The following is a 21,642-nucleotide window of genomic DNA, read 5'->3' as shown; positions in this document are numbered from 1 at the left end:
GTTTTGTTGGTCTGCAGCCTGGAAAACCCTTCTATGCTGCCAAAACAAATGGCTTAAAATGAACCTAATTGCCACAGGCACAATCTGGAAGGAAGCCATCAAAGATAAGATGTAGCCTGAATACAGGTTTTTCATAGTACGCGACAATCAGAAGTTTCTATCAATGGTCCTGTTACTTTAGTCATACGAAGGTCAGGACTCGATGAAAGGAACTGAACCAAACAGAACGTTACACTGACTGTTGAACTGCCTTCTCAATCCCAAGGGCTCAGCTGAATACAATTAGCAAAAGCATAAGATGGTGGTGGTGGCATGTATTACCACCACCTGTCCTTAATCTGTTTTGGGGGTGTGAGGGGTGAATAGTGAACTTCAGCTTCTAGGTCTTGTACCTTAGCACCTTTTTTCAGTGCCTTTTTGTCTAGCAAAAAGGTGCTGGTACTCAAATGCAAATCCACCCTTCAGGGGTGGGTTGATCATTGAGGGACCCACTTCACAATAGCCAGGCCCCCTGCAACCAGTCACGGAAGAATAGGTGTGTAGAGCCTGAGCTCTTTCATTAAAACTTGGGGTCCATGGGTTAATTTTAGCAGACAATGGAAAAGGTGCCGGTACTCAGTACCCCCAAGTACCCCCTCAAAAAAAGCTCTGCCTTTTTTATAAGTACTTGTCACAAATCTTTAAAATTAATTACATTTGAAAATTAGGAATCGCAGTAGAACAAAAATCCTCAGTACAATGATGACACCTAGTGGCTGGTCGGAAAAACTGCAACCATATTGTCCCAGTGATTTCTGTGATATTTTTAACATTAATTTAACTTTACATTCCACCTTTACCATAGATGTGTGTATATACATTGATAATTAATGGCTTGTTATGCTTACTAATAAGAGCTCCAGTGATCTTTTAAACTCTGATAGCTAAGACTGCTAAGTGATGCCTACTCATCAGTATGATGAGCAGACCATGTTTAATTTTTAAACATCTCCTGCTCATTTCAGCCTTATAATTCTAGTTAAAAAATAAATATGTCCATAAATCCCAAAATAGTAATTATTAATCAAATGCAACTGGCTTAAATGACAGATGGCCTGGAAAAGTGAAGTATAAAACAATTTCAAAAGCACACATTTATAAATTAGATAATTATCTTTCATGTATATATTATTTCTAGATAATATACCATTTTATATTTTGCTGGTATACCAATTATACTACAGCATAATTCAGCATAAGGGCTAGTGTTGCTAGTTAAGACAAATCTGACATTGGATCCATGCAATTTCCTTAAAGTGACATTAGTGTCAGAAGTTGCTGACCCCTCTCCACACACATGGTGAAACTAAGATATTTGTTAGATAAAATGTTCATAAAATCTTGGAATTCCTGGTCCATGTTACTAGGTGAAAGACAATCAAGTAGACACAGGAGTTTGAAGGAGAAAAGGGACGAGATTTGCAATGCATCACTTATCTAAAAGCACATATGAGACAAAGGGGCTCATTTTCAAAAGAGAGAAACATCCAAAAAGTGGCAAAAAACTGCATTTGGATGTTTTTCTCATAGAAATGCTCTTCTATTAAGTCTGTCAGAAGTGCATTCAAATGACAAGGAGGCGTGTCAAGGGTGGTATCTGGGCATTCCTAACACTTGGATGTTTTTCTGTGAGGACGTCCTCAGGAAAACTTGGGCGCCCCGTTCGATTATGCCCCTCCACATCATCTTAAGTTTGGAATTAACTTCTGGCCTTGATCATTTTTTGGCTTACTTTTACTGGCATTGTGGTACTTCCTTACTGTAGTTCTTTCTGTATGTGTCACTGGATTATGTAGTGATCCTAATGATGCTATAGAGGCTTATGTAACGATCGTACAGTACTGATATTATGCTTTTACAATTTTTGTAATGTTTTTGATGTAGGTTGTAATCACTTTGGTCACTAGAATGAAAAGGCAGGTTATAAACAACACAGTTAATTTAAATTCATAGTTCTCCTCCTTCAACTGGTCTAACAATTATGGCTGGTGACAATGATGTAACCATTGCCAGAAAATTACTTTGTCATGTGACATAGTGATGTACTAACCAATGGCAAGGCAGTTCTGCTGTGATTTACACTGAAAAAAGTATGATAAAAAAGATGTAGGAACTGGATTTTCACAGATAAATATGTCCCAGACCATTTAAAAAGCTTGGCAATTCCCTGAGTCACAACCGAAGGATTTTTATGTATTTTCTAGACAGTGAAGGCATTCAGCTATGATGTATATTTCACACATTATCCAGGGCACACAATCAAAATATTAAAATGTGTCCCTATCCTGAATAATTATTAACACAATTAGATATTAATCACAAGTTTCTGATCATGGTCAACATATTTTGATTTAAAGCACATTTTTAGCCATGACCTTTCCTGAGAAATGCTATGGTGATCTTGGCTGGCAGAGGCTGTAATTTTCAATAGTTGTTCAAAGCACTGTTTTCTGTGGGTTATGCTTATTATCCAGCTTGATGACAATGGCTTCATTCTTGTTTCACAGATCAGGGTACTAGATAATTATTTTAAACACCACCATGATTGTTGCCCATTGTGGTCCTGTAGATGCCAATCAGTGAGGAAACTGTGCCCATCAGACCTACAAGCCAGGATGGGAATTGTCCAGCCCACAGAAAACCAGGTGGCATCCAATGAATTGCATTAGCCAGGTCAGCCAGGTTGCTCATGATGGTCAGCACTTCAGATTGCACTAGGGTTTTTAACTGCTTTTGTTTCAGATGGGAAGATTCTCTGCGGGGGAAAAAAAAACAAGAAATTCAAGTGTCCTTTCAAATTAGGAATATTCAACTATAGCAACATCTCCTTAAGTTTCTGTTTATGCAAATCTAGTTGAGTAATAACAGCAGAAACAGTAAGTAATACAGAATAACCTTTTCTATCTCCTATTTGTAAGCCTTTAAACCATACAGGTGCTGGAAATATGCCGCCAAGCTACCCACCTCAGAGCTTGCCACATGAATATTTTTGAAGCATTAACCTATAAAATGGGCCGAGGTGCTCTTTGCATGAAAGATGACAAACAGATCAACATTCTCATTTAATCTTCTTTTCTATTCCAATCTATTGTATTGCATTAGAATAATACATAACAAAAAAAGAACAAACAAGAAAACCAAATTCTTACAACATACCCCAAAGAATATCCCCACACTTACCTTCCACCAAGTAACAGTCAATTTAAAACTGTAGGACAGCACAAGGTTTGGACTCTTGTAGCTCTGTCTGCCCAGTGAATAGACATCCTCCCATTAAACACCCCTCCCCCCACCTTCCCAAAATAAGAACAACGAGGTCCTATCCCAATGGTTCAACCTCCTCTCCCAAGTGACTTGAACCAATGTTGAGCAACTCTGAAGGTGTCACTCCTCCCAAACAGTAGGCCACCAGGATGGACTTTAATAAGCAAAAGCCAATAGAACTCCAAACTTACAGATTTGGTAAATCCTCTTTTATAGTAATGCAATTGTGTTAACGCATTTTGCATCTTTAATTACACTCTGAAACTTTCCTCAATCTTCATCCTCCCAATTGTAAAGGTCTGAAATACAAAGTGTTGCATGCGTCTACATTTTCCTATATGGGCACGCAGCTATGGAATGCACTACCACGCAACCTGAAAACGGTCCATGATCTGGCCAACTTCCGCAAACTACTGAAAACTTATCTCTTCGAAAAAATATATCACAAAGATCAACACGTGTAACTGTACAATCTTAATTATAGATAGTAATGTCTTTTAACGTCTTTTGTTGTAATACAACCATGTACTTCACCACCATATAACCCAAACCTTCTATAAACCAAATGTACATGTTCTACTTTCTATTTCCAATATTCACAATGAATTGTAAGCCACATTGAGCCTGCAAAGAGGTGGGATAATGTGGGATACAAATGCAATAAATAAAATAAAAAATAAAATAAAATAAGAAGTACTTGCTGGATAGCATGAATGTACACTACTATTGACCATTGTTTTGTAGTACAACACACCACAATGGCTGACAACTGACATGGCTGAGGCACAGTGCCACAAGAGTTCAAATTCCCTAATGTGTGCCACGGAGGAGTTCAACTGGGGTCCAGGGCCTCCTTGGTGATTAGTTGCAAGGGTGAGGCTTGGAGAAGGTGCCTCTCCAACATACAAATGGAAAAGCTTACTTAGTGCAGCCATTCCCAATCCAGTCCTAAGGGCACACCTAGTCCCAACGGATTTTCAGGATATCCACAATGAATATTCATGGGATAGATCTGCATGCAATCAAGGCAATCCTGAAAAATAGTGCCGCTCAAGCATGACATTTAAGAGGTGAAAGGAAACAAAGACAGCAAAGGAAAAAAGAAAGCCAATAAAGGGTCTTTTTTTTCTATCACTGATATCATAGAAAATCATAGGAAATATTGGAATACAACAATTATTTTTCTTTTGTAAAATATTTCTGATGGTGTCCTGTTATTTATATATACATCAAAGTGAACTGGCTGAAAATCATACCCAAAGCTGCTCCTCTTCTCCTTCCTTAACTTTCTTGTTAGCATACACAAAATTCTTAGAGACCTGAAAAGAATGGCAAATGAGATAAGAAATAAGATCTGACAATCTAGATGCAATGGGAACAATTCTGTAACATATATGCTAACATATGTGCACTTATGTGCATAAATGTTTAAAATGGAAAAATTAGGAATCACCGGCTATTTTTATTTCCTTTAGTCCCTCCAGATCAGTAATGTGTAGGTTGCCTTCTACCAACAGATGGAGACAAGAACAGGGGACAACAGAAAGAGTCCTAGCTGCTGGACCTTATGGGGGGCCCCTTGCCAATATTCAGCTGGGACTCATTTAAGACACTTATGGGGACCCCAGCTAAATTTTGCCCAGGACCCACATAACTTTTTTTTGTTGTTGTTGTTTTAGAGCACGCAATCCCTTCCCGGCCTCTCCCCGAAGGCCCCCCATTATTCTCTCCCATCCTCCTCCTCCTGCACATCATCCTCCCCCCCCTTCGGTGATCTAGGTAGGTCTCCCCAGGCCTACCTCTGCTCCCTGGTGGTCAAGTGAGGCGCTGGGGGTAGGAGTGCAGCCCCCTTGCTTCTGCTCCTTGCTGCTGGTCTGAGGAAATGGCTGATGCGACCTCTCAAAGCAGCCATATGTTAAAATATGACATGGTTCCAAAAAAATTAAATATTTTAACCTACAATGAGGATTTTCTCTCTATATACGATGCACCAGGCTGTCCATGCTAAACTTATTGGAGAGCCACAAGTGACGCACACAGCTTTCTGAAAAGTTCAACAGATTACTAAGGAATTGCCACAAACAGATTAAGTCTTCTTGGCCCCTTCCGAGACACCACCTTGCAGTGGTGGAGGGGCTTCTGTGTTTCAATGACTCAGAGGGCTATGCTGAAGGGTTACCAATATCAGACAGGCCTCTGAGGAGAAACCAGACAAAGAGTGTCCCAAACCAGGGAGAGTGGAAAGATGGCGACCTGAAGCTCGTACGCTCAACGGCCCAGCTGTCCTCTGAAGTTTTGTCTTTGTTTACTTGAAATTTCCTCTCTGCAACTGCAGTTACCTTAACTGAAAGGAAGGGGACAATCGGGGGTCAGCCACCGATGGACAGAGTTTTGTCCCCTGTGCAGCAAGTGTGGGACCGCTGCGCGATGAGCTGACCACAGATGACTGGGTTGGTGAGTCTTTTGATTAGCGCCGGCGAAGGAGCGTCGACGCTCTTGGACCTGGAAACAACTTCATCGCTCTCGAATTATTTAACCACCACGTCCAAAGGAATGGAGGAGTGAGTTAGGAGTCCATGCTTAAACGGAAGTTGTTTACAGTTGAACCCAAGTCGGCGGTGCCACTCCTAAACCCGTAACAGCTATCAGCTTGGAGTTTTTGACTCCCGTGGAGATTACATTGAATATCATCTGGAAGGCGCTCCAGGACCTAACAATGGTAGTAAATAACTTTGCTTTAGATATAATCTTATTAGTGAGCTACATGGATAACCTAATTGAACCCTTTGAGAAAGAAAAATTGATACAGCAAATGAAGTTCTACAGGAGTAGAAAATGGTTAATAAGATTTTGAAAATGATAATAGACCAGAAATTTGAACAAAATGAATATTATTACAGATGATTAATATTGAGATTGCTGTTTTCCCAGAGTTCCGGGTATGACTCCTAAAGATTTCCTCAGAAATATTTCCTGAAAATGTTGTTATTTTCCTTTGTAATGATTCCTCTTAGTAATATAAATTATTACTTAGTAATATTAATTCAAAATGAGTTAAGCCTATGAAACTGGCATTACCTTAATCAGTGGGAATTGGATTAGAGACTCAAGTGTTCGCATTGTTAAATAATTTCTGGGTTTAAAAGATAAAAATGAAATTAGGTGTATTATTTCTACTAATATTGGACAACTAGTAAAAAAAGGCCCGTTTCTGAGAAATGAAACGGGCGCTAGCAAGGTTTTCCTCGAGTGGGTATGTTTGAGAGAGTGTGCACCCCAGGTGACCTTGTTAATCACCCAGGGCAACCACTAGAGGTGCCTGAGAAAACAACTCTGGGAGGAGTTAATTGCTTTACTTGCAAGGAGCTCTGACCCCAGCTGACCTTGTTAATCACCCAGGGCAACCACTGCAGGTGCCAAACCGGATATCTCTGCCACCTCACGTTTCTGGCTGGAGGCTTCAATTAGAACGTTGGAGGTGCCTTTTATATATAGAGATAAGTATGTTTCCAATGAAATGAATTGAATATACACCATTTTGGGTTTGAAGAAGCCAACCAGACGATCAATGTGGAATAATGATTCAGATAAATAATAACTGGGGATAATCAGGTTAATACCACGTTTTGTTCTGTTTACTGTTGTTTAATTATCTCCTTGTCTTGTTTCATTCTCCCTATTTTGTGGTCTAAGGAAGAGTATAGAATTACCTGATTTAAATAATTCTTGTGTATTACTTTCTCTGTATTTCTGGCAAGATATTTTATTGCTTGTAAATTTAAATTCTTATTAAAAAAAAGACTTCTCTTGGCATACATCAAGTGTTTAATATTATTTTCTTTTCTAAGGGGAAAGAGTATATTCTGCAACACTTTGTAAAACTTATCCTAAACCATGACTACTTCTCATGGAAGACTTCTTTTCAACTTTTACAGCAAGTCCCCTGCACTTTCAAAAAAATAATATAATATATATTTTATAAAAGATTAACTGGGTGATGTGAGTAGATAGCAAAATGAAATCATTAGATAAACAAAACCTAACCAAATGGCTGAAGTGTGCAGACACAACAACGGGATCTTATTCACTCAAAAATACAGGTTAAATAATTCTAAACCAAAACAGTGAAAATTGAAGTTCTTAAAAATGATTCTATTATAAAGGAGGAAAGACCTCATAAAACTGCACCAACATCTCAATGAATATCACAAACTACTTTTTTTCAGTGTTCGCTTTGCTATTTTGTTTGGTGTTTGGGAACACCAATTTTGGTTTTTTTTGGTTGCAGATGTATTATGCAGTGAGGTCTCCAGCAGAAGCCTGAAGCAAAATGGGTCCCCATCGGGATCAGAACTGCTTTCTTTCTATGCTTGAGACTGTGAGAAAGTGCATTATCATGTAAAATGACTATGTTTCTGATGGTGGACACTAGAAGGACTGGTGATAACAAGATAAGTGCTGCTTTTGTATGTTTGAAGATTATATGAGTGGCACATTTTGTAGAAGTTATTTTTGGACACTATTTCATTTTAAGGAAGTTTTTGACCTATGATTACTATTTTAACTGTGAGCAAGAGAGAACACTGTAAAAAAAGTAGTTTGTGATATTCATTGAAATGTTGCTGCAGTTTTATGAGGTCTTTCCTCCTTTATAATTGAAGTGTGCAAGCAAACTAGACTCACCTCACAATTCCTAGTAGGAGAGAAAGCCCCCAGAAAACTATACTAAATGTCCACCACTTGTCAGACTTAGTTCGAAGAACTTTAGCATCTGCAGCCCATGCAATGTGCTCACATGGATAGTACAGCTGATCTGCCACATTCCCAAGCACAGAGATCCACCGAACAGTTGCATCTTCTTCCTCCAATCACAAAGGGAAATAAGCAGGAAAAGAACTGGTTAGACACACAATGGTTTTAAAATATCTTGCATTGTTTACTTATACTTATATTCAAATGTATCAAATAAATATGTCTCTGTTTTACTTCATGCATTGTGTATAAATTTATAATGTTATTGGTACTTTGTATATTTTATGTATTTTTTACACTGTTATTTGTTTTTATGTGATTTTGTAATTTGCTTTGTTCAGTTTTTGTTCTATAAAGGTGGAGTGTAAGTCCCTGAATTTAAATTTCCAGGATTCGGAGGACTGACACAGTGACTGTCACTCATAGGACTAAATGCCTCAGGGGACTGGCACAGAGCACAAAACCTTCCATCTGGAGGACTAAAAACAGAAATGTAGTTTTTCCCAGTATGCATTCAAATTTGCATATGCTTTCTACAACTACAAGCTGCTTTCATACCACTAAAGAGGATCGATATTTTAAACATAATCCCGAAAGAGAAAAGCATGTACAAATTTAAGAAAAGTTGGAAACACTGGATTAATTTCTTTTAAAACTGAGGTGTTAAAATCAAAAAAGATACTTTAAAAAGCAACTTTTCATAAAATAACATTTCCATGGAGGATGATCACTGGAGAAGGGCCAACATTCAACCCAGTCAGAATGCTTAAGATAGGTGGCTACATTTGAGCCATCTATTGTAAACACAGTTTCCGCTGTAACCTACCATGTGTTTTAAATAATAAAATAAAATTATTCATTTAGTTTGTGGCTGAATATTAGCATAATATGGTATATAACAGCAGATAGAGACCAATATTTATTTATTTATATCATTTATACCCCACAATTTCCCACCGCTGGCAGGCTCAATGTAGCTTACAACATTTAGTTAACAAACAGGAAAGTACAATAAATTGAAAGTGATACGGGTGGTGGGAAGGTACAGGGTTAAGAGAAAGTAGTTAAGTACACAAGATCTTTATATAGCCAGTCTGCTCAGAAAAGTAGCTAGGATTGTACCTGTTGTTCCGGGGGGGGGGGGGGGGGGGGGGGGGGGGGGGGGGGGGCGGGGAGAGACTGTGGCCCTGTGCAGGTTATCTCCCTCAATGCCTTTTTTAAAATGTAAAAGTCATTTAAGTTTTTGCTTTCAGTGGAAATGCTCTATATTTTTAATCCATTATCCTGCCATATGGACAGCCTCTGTGTTTATCCACATCTTTTTTAAAATTCTGTCACTGTTCCCCCCCCCCCCCCCATTTGTCATGGGAGAGCATTAAAGGCATCTACCACAAATTCTATGAAAAGATAACCATCTAGAACTTGCTGTAAAACTGGCCATGTTATCTTTACCTTTTTTCCCAGTCCATACTGAATGGAATAAGCAAACATGGATAGATCATCAAACAGTCGGAGCACTGTACGGCAATGACTAAGCTGGGATGCCAGAGCTAGGAGACTTTTCCCAGACTCACACTTGTCATTTCTTTTCTCAACCAGGATGCCACCAACCAGCTGACAGCTATAACACAATGTTCTGATCTAAAAGAAACAAGAATTCATATTAGATTCAGAACTGTTGAGCTTCAGAGAAACAACAATCCCTGTGCAAGTGACTGAAAAATAATCGTCATGTTTGTTTAGGAACCTCATTTGTTAATACAAGCAAATACTACTGTTTCAAAGTACAGGAATCTCAGGTGCTAGTCACAAATCTCCCTATGGCTTCTGGGCAGCTTTCTTTATTATTCTCCTTCAGCTAGCTGTAACTAAGCAGTGCAAAATTGCTGTTTTGTAAATCTGATGCCTTGGCAGCTATTCTTCTATCTGAATTTCGTGGGTGGGGTTCTACCACTGTAACAGCATATTGGAGAAGTAGGGGCTGCCACCAAATTAGTTAATTTGATAGATTATTACTCACAGATGAACAGTTTTAATCCAGGGGGCAGGAACCTGTTCAAGGGTCACACACTCCTGCTTTGCAAACAAACTTATTCTCAGATCAAATATATGCAAATACGCCTGATAAAAATTCATAGAAAAGAAAAAAGCAGCCAGAAGAACCAACTAGTGGCTGATGTAAGGATTTTACAAAAACAAAGGTTTTTACTTCAGTTATGAAGCAGTGCACACTGGCCTCGAGGAGTCCAGTGACGGAAAATCTTTGGGGCCCTTTTACAAAGCAGCAATAAGTCCACCTTGGGCTTACCGTGCACCCATACAGAACTAGCCCAGAAGTAGTTTCCACTCCTAGTGAATGCCACTTCTGGTGCTACAAAAATTAAGTCCTATTTTTGTAGTGTCAGAACTTAACTGGCGGTAATTGGGCAGCGCCGCACACTGCCCGGTTACCGCCGGGTTAGTGTAGGAGCCCTTCTTGCCATCTCTTCTTGGAAAGCTAACGATCCTTACACCATATCCTCATCACCAATCATCTTTCATAACATAAGAGTAGCCACACTGGGTCAGACCAATAACCGAGATACACTAACCGCTGTTACCATATCCTCTGGCAAAGAGTTCCAGAGCTTAAGTGAAAAAATATTTCCTCCTATTTGTTTTAAAAGTATTTCCATGTAACTTCCTTGAGTGTTCCCTAGTCTTTGTACTTTTGGAACCAGTAAAAAAAAAAATCGATTTACTTGTACTCGTTCTACACCACTCAGGATTTTGTGACCCTCAATCATATCTCACCTCATCCATCTCTTTTTCAAGCTGAAGAGCCCTAACCTCTTTAGCCTTTTTCCTTATATGTGAGGAGTTCCATTCCCTTTATCATTTTGGTCGCTCTTCTTTAAACCTTTTCTAATTCCGCTATATCTTTTTAGAGATACAGTGACCAGAACTGGACAAAATACTTAATGTGCGGACGCACCATGGAGTGATAAAAAGGTGTAGTATTTTCAGTCTTATTTACCATCCCTTTCCTAATAATTCTTAGCAGCCTGTTTGCTTTTTTGGCCACCGCCACACACTAAGCAAATTTCAGCATATTATCTACAACACCACCTACATCTTTTTCTTGAGTGCTGACCCCCAAGGTGGTCCCTAGCTTCAGGTAACTATGATTCGGATTATCCTTTCCAATTATTCTTATTGCTGTTTTGAAGAAAGATTTTACGATTTTTTTTAAATTCACAAACCATAAGTAACACACAGTAGGACATTTAAATCCTGTTTCAAACAACAGCACTGGCTCTGACCTTGATGTCATTGTCACTCCCTTCCCCCCCCCCCCCCCCCCCGTACATCCTTTGATCGTAAGCTCTTTGAGGAAGGGATTTGTTTCAGACTGTGTACATTACACTACTACTACTTTTTATTTCTAAAGAGCTACTAGATGTACGCAGCGCTGTACACTTGAACATGAAGAGACAGTCCCTGCTCGACAGAGCTTACAATCTAATTAGGACAAACAGGACAAACAAGAGATAAGGGAATATTAAAGTGAGGATGATAAAATAAGGGTTCTGAACAAGTGAATAAGGGTTAGGAGTTAAAAGCAGCATCAAAAAGGTGGGCTTTTAGCTTAGATTTGAAGATGGCCAGAGATGGAGCTTGAAGGCATATGGTGCAGCAAGATAAAAGGAACGGAGTCTGGAGTTAGTGGTGGAGGAGAAGGGTGCAGATAAGAGAGGTTTACCCAGTGAACGGAGTTCCCGGGGAGGAATGTAGGGAGAGATGAGAATGGAGAGGTATTGAGGAGCTGCAGAGTGAATGCACTTATAAGTCAATAAGAGGAGTTTGAACTGTATGCGGAAACGGATAGGAAGCCAGTGAAGTGACTTGAGGAGAGGGCTAAAATGAGCATAATGACACTGGCGGAATATTAGTCGTGCAGCAGAATTTTGAACAGATTGAAGAGGAGAGAGATGGCTAAGTGGGAGGCCTGTGAGAAGCAAGTTGCAATAGTCTAAGCGAGAGGTGATAAGAGTGTGGATGAGGGTTCTGGTAGTGTGCTCAGAAAGGAAAGGGCGAATTTTGGTGATATTATAGAGAAAGAAACGACAGGTTTTAGCAGTCTGCTGAATATGTGCAGAGAAGGAGAGGGAGGAGTCAAAGATGCCCCCAAGGTTACCAGCTGATGAGACAGGAAGGATGAGAGTATTATCCACAGAAATAGAGAATGGAGGAAGAGGAGAGGTTGGTTTAGGGAGAAAGATAAGAAGCTCAATCTTGGTCATGTTTAGTTTCAGATCGCACTGAGACATCCAGGCAGCAATGTCAAACAGGCAGGCTGATACTTTCGCCTGGATTTCGGCTGAGATTTCTGGTATGGAGAGGTAGATCTGGGAGTCATCAGCAAAACCATGGGATGAGATCAGAGTACCAAGGGAAGAAGTATAGATGGAGAAAAGAAGAGGTCCCAGGACAGATCTCTGAGGTACACCAACTGACAGTGGTATAGAAGTAGAAGAGGATCCACTAGAGCAGTGATGGTGAACCTATGGCACGCATGCCAGAGAGGGCACGAGCGCTGTCACTGGTCCGTCTGCCATCACTGGTTGGTTCGTCCGCCCTCCCTCCAAGCACCAGGGCCCCCCCTCCTCCGAAATTTAAAAGGCGTACCTGGTCGGGGTTAAGGCGGCGTCGGCAGCGAAAAGTGTGTTGTTTGCTCGGCGCGCCTTTGGCCTTCCCTTCTGTCTCTCAAGCTCTGGTCCCGCCCTCATTTCCTGTTTCCGCAAGGGCGGGACCAGAGCTTGAAAGACAGAAGGGAAGGCCAAAGGCGCACCGAGCAAACAACACACTTTTCGCTGCCGCTGCCACTTTAACCCTGACCAGGTATGCCTTTTACATTTCGGAGGGGGGGGGGGGCCCTGGTGCTTGGTGGGAGGGAGGGAGGCCGGCCTGGTGCTGGGAGGGAAGGAGGCCTGGTGCTGGGTGCTTGAGAGGGAGGCCTGGTGCTGGGTGCTTGGAAGGGAGGCCTGGTGCTGGGTGCTTGGGAGGGAGGCCTGCCTGGTGCTGGGAGGGAGGGCAGGGGGGAGAGGAGGGTGGCTGGACATGGGTGGCTGGAGGGGAGGGCAGGGGGAGAGGAGGGTGGCTGGAGGGGGTGGCTGGACATGGGTGGCTGGAGGGGAGAGGAGGGTGGCTGGACATGGGTGGAGGGCAAGAAATGAAGAAGAAAGGAGGAAAGTAAAGAAATAAATGGAAAGGAAGCCCTGGAAACGGAGTTAAGAGAACAGATAGAGAGCAGCAGAATCAGAGACTAGGACCAATATGGATAGAAAACAAAATCACCAGACAACAAAGGTAGAAAAAATCATGTTATTTTCATTTTAGTGTTTGGCATATGTCCAATTTGAGAATTTACATCTGCTGTGTTATTTTGCACTGGGTATACAGCAGATAGATCAAGAAGGACGAGGATAGAATAGAGACCTTTGGATCTGGCCAGGCACAGATCATTGGAGACTTTAGCAAGCACTGTTTCAGTTGAATGAAGGGAGTGAAAGCCAAATTGAAGTGGATCAAGAATAGCTTGAGATGAAAGAAAGTCAAGGCAACGGCAGTGAACATGACGTTCAAGTATCTTGGATAGGAAAGGGAGGAGGGAGATGGGGCGATAGTTGGAAGGACAGGTAGGGTCCAATGAAGGTTTTTAAGGAGTGGTGTGACTATGGCATGTTTGAAGGCATCAGGAACAGTCGCAGTGGACAGTGAAAGATTGAGGATATGACAGATAAAAGGGATGACAGTAGGAGAGATAGTGTTAAGTAGATGGGTGGGAATAGGATCAGAGGAACAAGTAGTTAGTTTCGAGGAGGAAATAAGATATGGTTTCCTCTTCAGTGATTTCAGAAAAGGAGCCAGGGGTTGGAGGGTTGAGAGAATGGACTAAGGGAAGGAAAGGTGGAGGTGACCTGGTTGAGAAATCAAGTTTAATCTTGTGAACCTTATCATGAAAGAACTCAGCCAGAGTCTGGGGGGAAAGTGAAGGGGGGGGGGGGTGGAGGTGAAGACACTTTGAGGAGAGAGTTCAGTGTGGCAAAGAGACGTCGAGGGTGTGAGCCAAGAGAATTTCCCTTTTCGGGTATGTTATTAAAGATGAGGGTGAAAAAAGGATAAAAGCCCAGAGCAGTACCCCAGCAAAGCCAGAGTTTTCGCTGGCAGCTGAACTCACCACCCGGTCTCTACCCCTGTAGGACTCCAGCGTGTTCACAAGGCTACTCAGGGCAACGGCCATAATGGTCTCTATTTACAAAATAAGCTGACCAAGTAAGATATTTTGATAGTTTCGCTTTCAATTCCTGTCAGAAAAATACTTTTTCCTCCCGTCTCGCCGCTTAACATCATTCTGCACCTTAACCCTAGCCCAAAAGGAAAGGACGAATCCTGTGTTTCAAGCCTCATTCTGGAGCACTGCACGGCTCCTGCTTTTCCCGTCTGAGAAAATCTATGATCTGATTGGTGGAGCAGAGCAACCGCCTACTGGAGCTTTCTCTTCCCGGGGGTGCAGCCTCTTCTAGGAAAAAAAAAAACTATAGATTGTCGTGTTGAGATGAGGCCAGTAGGGGGAGTATCGCTGCAGTTTGTGCGCGTGGTAGTCTGTGGAATGCCGTTATAAAGGGGAATGGGCTGAAGCGTCGTGTTTGTGCGAGTCAAGGACCGAGGTTTTTTTTAACGACGCTTTGGTGGTGAGATCGATGTTGGATGGGGACACTGTTCAGGGCTGTTGAAGAAGCTTGGGTGGGAAGAAAATGAAAGCATTTTTTGTTTTGTGTACTCTTGATCCCTCTCTTTTCCTAAAATAAAATGAAAGTTTGACATACAAGGCATCTAAAGGGGTCTTTTACTAAAGGTTAGCTCGCGTTATCTGCAGCAGATCCCATTTTATTCCTGTGGGCCTGCTGTAGATAACTCAAGCAGCAAATCTTTAGTAAAAGATCCACTTAGGGCCCTGCAGAGCCGTGCCAAGGGTCTGTGGCGCCCCCCTGCAGAAGATCAGTTGGCGCCCCCAGTGCCCACCCACAGACGAACAGTTGGGGCGCATGCACCCCCTCCCCTCCCGTGAAAACGATCGCTGCCCTTCCATCCACACTCCTCTCTCCCCTGCCCTCCCATGTCCCAACTGCCTGCCCTCTTCTCCCCCCCCCCCCAAGATCCCTTTTAAATTTACTTCCGTCCGGCAGCGAAGGCGCAGCGTCAGTGAAGGAGGCGGCGCTCCCGACGTCTCTACTAGTCTTCCCTTCGCTCAATGTCCTGCCTTCTTCTGACGTCATTTCCTTGACGTCAGAAGAAGGCGGAACACTGAGCGAAGGGAAGACTAGTAGAGACGTCGGGAGCACCGCCTCCTTCACTGACGCTGCGCCTTCGCTGCCAGACGGAGGTAAATTTAAAAGGGATCTTGTTGGGTGGGAGAAGAGGGCGGGCAGTTGGGACATGGGAGCGGGAGGGCGAGGTAAGCATGGTGCGGCGGGGTGCCCCCCAGAGGACGGCGCCCGCCTGCCGTGCTTACCTCGCTTACCGTGTTGGCACGGCCCTGGGGCCCTGTTTATTAAGCCATACAAACTTTTGAGTGTGATTAAAAAATAGTGCTTGGTAATGATAGAGACACCCATGTCTCTAATGTTAGTGCACGCTAAAAAGTTTGTGCGCCTACAGCACAGCTTAGTAAACAGGGCCCTAAGAAAGGTTCTTTTGCTTATGGCAGTAGTTCCCAATACTTGGCCTGGAAGTACCCCAGCCAGTCAGGTTTCCAGGATATCCACAATGAATAGTGGAGGCAGTGCAACTCTCGTGACTATTCATTGTGGATATCCTGAAAACCTGACTGGCTGGGGTGCCTCCAGGACCAGGAACCTGATGCTCAAAAATGCTGGTGTTCGAGGCCATAAGCGCCCACATTTACCTGTGCAGAATGATCAGAGTGGTCTAGTGCGGGGAACAATGAGTGCACCAGGCACTAGTGCAGATAGCAGGCAAATGTAGTCAAGCTCGTGTAAATGAGGTAATTTTGTATTCCTCCCCAATGCGCAGAAAAGAGCACCTGAAACAAAACTGCCTTACCACTGTAAAAAATAATGCCAGACCGGTCAGGCGTTAGGTTGTTGGAAGAGAGGATTTCTCATGTTTCTGCAAAATCTACTCGTTTTGATTGCTTTTGGAAGCAGAAGGAAGCCCGTGCAAGCTCTTAAGTGCTGATTTTGAGAAACAGCAGACCAAGGAAAAGCATACATTGGTGCATGTTTCCTGTGTCTAAATTTAAAGCATTCATGGTAAAAAAAAAAAAATGTTTTTAAATGTGTCCAAGCTAAAAAAAAAAAAAAAAAAAAAAAAATGCTTATATTTAGACTGCAGAAAGCAGACGCCAGTGTGTGCTTCACATTCTGGTTTTACCAGGTGCATGCACACAGGAGCTGAACTTACTGTGGTACTCTTCTGCGCATGTGCCAGCACAAATCCTTCTGCCAATTTCCCTAATGATGAACACTATGAGAGTGCCTATATTTGCATCACACTTGTTCTGGTGGTATTTTTACAATGCTATTCGGAACAGTGCTGGAGTTTTAAGTATTGGGTAGATTTGGGAAACATTGACTTAATTCTATAGAGAACATCTGGAAAGAAGATGTAAATTAGCTTATACCTTTGTAGACTGGCAGTACAACTACTTTTAATCCCACTATAATTGACTCAAGAACAGTAAAATAACACGAGTAAAAAAACCCATAAAGGACAATATGTGTTTAACAACACTAAGGGGCCTTTTTACTAAGCAGTGCTAAAAATTGGCCTGTGCTAGTTTGGACGCATGAAATTGGCGCACGCTGGCCACTTTTTACCGTGGCAGGAAAAAGGCCTTTTTTTTTTTAATGGGGCAGTAAATGACCATGCACTAATATTAAAATGAGCGTGTGGCTATTTACTTGAGCCCTTACTGCCACCTATTTAGAAGATGGTAAGGGCTCAAGCGCTACTCATGCGATAAATGGGTAGCACGCGGCAATGTGGCCATGCTGCTGATTACAACCGGCAACATTTTTTTCTACCGTGGGAAACTGCGCCAACTTCGGAATTACTGCCGGGCTCCCACGCTATCCCGGCAGTTGGGCCGATTAGGCATGCACTACCTGCATGGTAACCCTACTGTTGCTTAATGAAGGGACCCTAAAAGAGTGAAATATAAAAAATTAAGAAATATTTACAAAATTAAGCAATATGTATTAGCAAAGTTATAATGTTTGCAAGACAGTCAATCATAGACAAGAGACTAGGGGTCCACCCTCCATTGCCCCATGTAAGCCGCATTGAGCCTACCAATGTAACAAAAAAATAAATAAAAAAGCTGCGGTAACTGCAAGGGCCGTTTTTCCTGCGCACCAGGGCTCTTTTTCCCGCAGCAGGTAAAAGTCTCTAAAAAAAATGGCCATGCAATAAGATTACTGCCGGGTTAGCGCCTTGGTAAAAATTACAAAAATATTTTTTGTTGCGCTGGAAATGGCGCATGCTCGAGGCAGAACTACCGGTGGAGGCCGTGTTGGGCTGGCAGTAGTTCCAGGTTGCTGTGCAGCAAGCCCGTTGCCGTGCACCAACCCTTTAGAGAAAAGGCCCCTAAAAATGTTAAACTGTCTCGTACCCTTCATCCCATTTTATGAGGAGTTTTGTAGTTTAGTAATCTTTTTCTTTATGATGGATTTTCAAGCTTTTTGTTGGCTTTAAAAATAAGTTCTTTAACTAAATTTGTGGTCAAGCAATTAAGACATTTTTCAGCAATCATTAAAGTCTTGTTCTTTAATGCAGAAGTTGTTAGTTACCAGCATATGCCTTAAAGCTTCACTAGAACTGACTTGGCCCATGATATTTCTAACTGCTTTTACCACATCTTCCAGTGATTAGTTCCAGAGCTTAATTATGCACAGAGTGTTAAAACTGGGAGCAAAGTAGCCAGCCTATTTAGAGAGTGAAGAAGCGCTAGTTAACCATTCCAGGTGCTTGATTGGACAGACCCAGGGGCCCCACTACCTGGAAAGAGGGATTTCACACAGAGGGGTTTGAGGATCCTTCAAACTGGAAAGAAGGGTATCCCCAGTGGTGTGCTGGAGCCAGCTCGCAAGAGCCGGTTGTTAATTTTTTAAAGATCTTGCGAGCCGGTTGTTCAGCACAGCGAGCCGGCTCCGGTAAACGACGTAAGCATGGCAGGAGGGCACCACAAGCCATGCTTACCCTGTTTATTTCACCTCCCACCACTGCCCTCGTTTGCCTGCACCACCCAGCGATTCTCCTCTCTCCCCTGATTACCTCCGTCGAAGCGGCCAAGTCATTGAAAGCCCTGCCCATCTCTAGCCTTCCCTTCGAGTTTGTTCCCTCAGAGTCCCGCCTTCTGACGTCATTTTCTCTTTCCGCGAGGGCGGGACTCCAAGGGAATGAACTCGAAGGGAGTTCAACGGAGGTAATCAGAGGAGAATTGCTGGGTATGGGTGGCTGGAGGGGGGCAGGGGAGAGAAGAGAATCGCTGCGTGTGGGTGGCTGGAGGGGGGGCAGGGGAGAGAAGAGTATCGGGTATGTGTGGCTGGAGGGGGGGCAGAGGAGAGAAGAGAATTGCTGGGTATGGGTGGCTGGAGGGGGGCATGGGAGAGAAGAGAATTGCTGGGTATGGGTGGATAGAGGGGGGCAGGGGAGAGAAGAGAATTGCTGGGTATGGGTGGATAGAGGGGGGAAGGGGAGAGAAGAGAATCCCTGGGTATGGATGGATAGAGGGGGCAGGGGAGAGAAGAGAATCGCTGGGTATGGATGGATGGATGGAGGGGGGGCAGGGGAGAGAAGGGAATCGCTGGGTATGGATGGATGGAGGGGGGGCAAGGGGAGAGGAGGGTTGCTGGACATGGGTGGATGGAGAGGAGGGCAGGGGAGAGAGGAGGGTTGCTGGACATGGGTGGATGGAGGGGAGGGCAGGGGAGAGGAGGGTTGCTGGACATGGGTGGATGGAGGGGAGGGCAGGGGAGAGGAGGGTTGTTGGACATGGATGGAGGAGAGGGAAGGGAGAGAGAAGAAATGCTGGACATGGAGGGGAGGAAAGAGTGAGGAGGGAGATGAGATGAGGGAAAAGGAAGAGAGGAGAAAAACTGCACATGGATGAAGAAAATAGGCAGAAGCTGGATCCACTGGACAGTCAAGTCTGCGGAGGACCCAGCTTTTACTTACAGATGTGGGGCAAGAAATGAAGAAGGAAGGCAGAAAGTAAAGAAATAAATGGAAAGGAAGCCCTGGAAACGGAGTTAAGAGGACAGATAGCAGCAGAATCGGATACTGGGCCACAGGGGCGTATCTGCGTGGGGCCTCAGGGGCCTGGGCCCCCGCAGATTTCGCCCTGGACCCCCCTACCGCTGCCAACCCTCCCCCTCCGTTGCTCGCCTACCTTCGCTGGCGGGGGCCCCAACCCCCGCCAGCCGAGGTCCGCGTCCTCCTGCCGCTGCCGGCTGCCTTTAAAGAATTCCGTCAGCTGGCGGGGGACCCCCAACCCCCGCCAGCCAAGCCGAGGTCATTTCATTTTTCCACTGAAGCTGGCGCCGACGAAAGTTTCTTTTGAGTCTGACGTCGCTGCACGTTGTACGTGCAGGACGTCAGACTCAGAAACAGCTTCATTCTGTTGGCAATGGCAGCGGCTGGGGGGAGGGGGATCGGCGGCGGCGGCGGGGGGGGGGGGGCTATAATGTGCCCCCTCACTCTGGCCCTGGCCCCCCCTACCGCCGCAGTTCAGATACGCCCCTGCTGGGCCAGCATGATCAGAAAAAACAGTCACCAGACAACAAAGGTAGAAAAAATCATTTTATTTTCATTATAGTGTTTGGAATATGTCCACTTTGAGCTCAACATTAAAAGTTTATATTTATTTACTTATTTATGGCATTTTATTGCACATTAAACATGAATTAGATTGGAACCTGGGATCATTTAATTTTTTTTCTCCCTGGAGTAATGCATTGCCCCCTCCCCCCAGGCTCTCTCCCCAGCTATAGCCAGCTTCAATTTTGGGGGGGGGGGGGGGGGGGCGCAGAGGTGGACCGGGGAGAGAGCCTGTTGTTAAACATTTACCAGCACACCATTGGGTATCCCCGAAATCAACCTCGAGAGTAATATACAGAGATAAGTACAGAAAAATTCCCAGCTGTGAGATGGAAGTAACGAAAGTGCAAGCTGAATAATTTGGCCAAATATTTCAGCTTACTCTTGTGTTTCTTCCATCTCACAGCTGGGAATTTTTCTGTTCTTATCTCAGTGTTTCACTCTCGGGGTTGGTTTCAGGCAGTGGCGTAGCCAAGGGTGGGCTTGGGTGTTCAGGCCCACCCAGTAGCAGCATACCTATGATGTGGCTGGCAGGGATCCCCAAGCCCCACCAGCCGAAAACTCCCAACAAGTGTCCCTCCTGTATACCTTGTAAGTAGCAGATCTTCGCCTGCAGTGAGCAGTGACATACATACTGCTCGCACCGGCCCCACAGCCTTCCCTCTGATGTATTTCTGCCTAGGCGGAAACAGGAAGCTGCATCAGAGGGAAGGGTGTGGGGCCAACATGAGCAGTTTGTATTAGTTGCTGCTTGCTGCTGGTGAATATATGCTATTTAAAAGGTATACGGGAGAGGGGGGATGTTTGAGAGACCATATGGCATGCAGGCGAGAGACCAAATCACCTGTGGGACGAGGCGAGGTTCTTCTGCCCACCCATCTTGGGCCCAGGCCCACCCAAAATTGGGTGTCTAGCTACGCCCCTGGTTTCAGGGATACCGTTCTTTCCAGTTTGAAGGATTCTCAAACCCTCTCTGGGTGACACTTCTCTTTCCTGGTTGAGGAGCTCCCGGATCTGTCCCATCATGGTCTCTGTAGAATTCAGTGTTTAGCTCTTCGTAAAAAGAAACTACTGTTCTAAATTAGACCTTTGCTAGAGAAGGAATAAGGGGTGGGGGCAGTGTACCATATGCAGTCATTTGTCAGTAGAAGAGAATGACACTGGGATGGGGACATGTGGTTATCCATGGGGATGGGGATAAACTTTGTTCCTGTGTCTTCTCTTATGCCCTGATGCTCAGAAGCAAACACGGGCGCTAGATGCCATTAGAGCTGGCGCATCATATTCAGAGGCCCCTACTGTGGTGATCAATGAATATGTATGCCAAGCGATAGCGCCAATAGCATTAAAATTAGATTTAAATTAGGTCATTTTGTATTCCCCATAATGCTCAGAGTCCTGAAGACGGGCGCCCCTAACGTAGAAAATCTAACGCCAGCTCCGCGCTGTTGTTAGGGTTGAATGCACTGCCTTGAGTATCGGAGCAGCTGTGAAGTCCTGTTACATCTGCTCCTCCTGTTATAGCAGAAAAGAATTTTAAGCTCAGACCCGCCACAAGCAAAAAAAAAAATCTTTTTTTTTCAAGTGATTATTTTATTGAATTTTTAAAGTAAACATTATAGTGCATGTATAAGTAACAATAACTAACAAGTGAACAGCATACAGAGTACTGCCTATGCTGCTGAATAAAAAGGGAAAAAATTA

At 43.7% G+C, this 21,642-nt stretch overlaps 1 protein-coding gene across 1 annotated transcript; it reads right to left on the bottom strand.

Annotated features, from left to right (window-relative positions):
- Positions 1-576: 576 nt before the first annotated feature.
- Positions 577-14,485, bottom strand: PEX11G (peroxisomal biogenesis factor 11 gamma). The gene is made up of 5 exons (XM_030219256.1): positions 14,276-14,485; positions 9,508-9,696; positions 7,987-8,165; positions 4,560-4,622; positions 577-2,794 (listed from the first exon to the last, which is right to left on the bottom strand). The coding sequence occupies exons 1-5, from the start codon at positions 14,336-14,338 to the stop codon at positions 2,569-2,571; spliced, it is 720 nt and encodes a 239-aa protein (XP_030075116.1). The 5' UTR covers positions 14,339-14,485; the 3' UTR covers positions 577-2,568.
- Between the last annotated feature and the right edge of the window lie 7,157 nt (positions 14,486-21,642).

This window comes from Microcaecilia unicolor, chromosome 11 (assembly GCF_901765095.1).
Source record: "Microcaecilia unicolor chromosome 11, aMicUni1.1, whole genome shotgun sequence".
NCBI classification, from domain to species: Eukaryota; Metazoa; Chordata; class Amphibia; order Gymnophiona; family Siphonopidae; genus Microcaecilia; species Microcaecilia unicolor.
Note: the sequence above shows the minus strand (reverse complement) of the source record. Positions and strands in the feature narration are given on the sequence as shown.

Bases quoted from the DNA above. Each gene is read 5' to 3' on its own strand.
- PEX11G (XM_030219256.1), bottom strand. From the start codon at position 14,338: ATGGCCGTTGCCCTGAGTAGCCTTGTGAACACGCTGGAGTCCTACAGG. The intron at 9,697-14,275 runs GTGAGTTCAGCT...TGTTTCTTTTAG, and splicing joins ACAGGGGTAGAGACCGGGTG to ATCAGAACATTGTGTTATAG. The intron at 8,166-9,507 runs GTAAAGATAACA...TTGTGATTGGAG, and splicing joins AGTATGGACTGGGAAAAAAG to GAAGAAGATGCAACTGTTCG.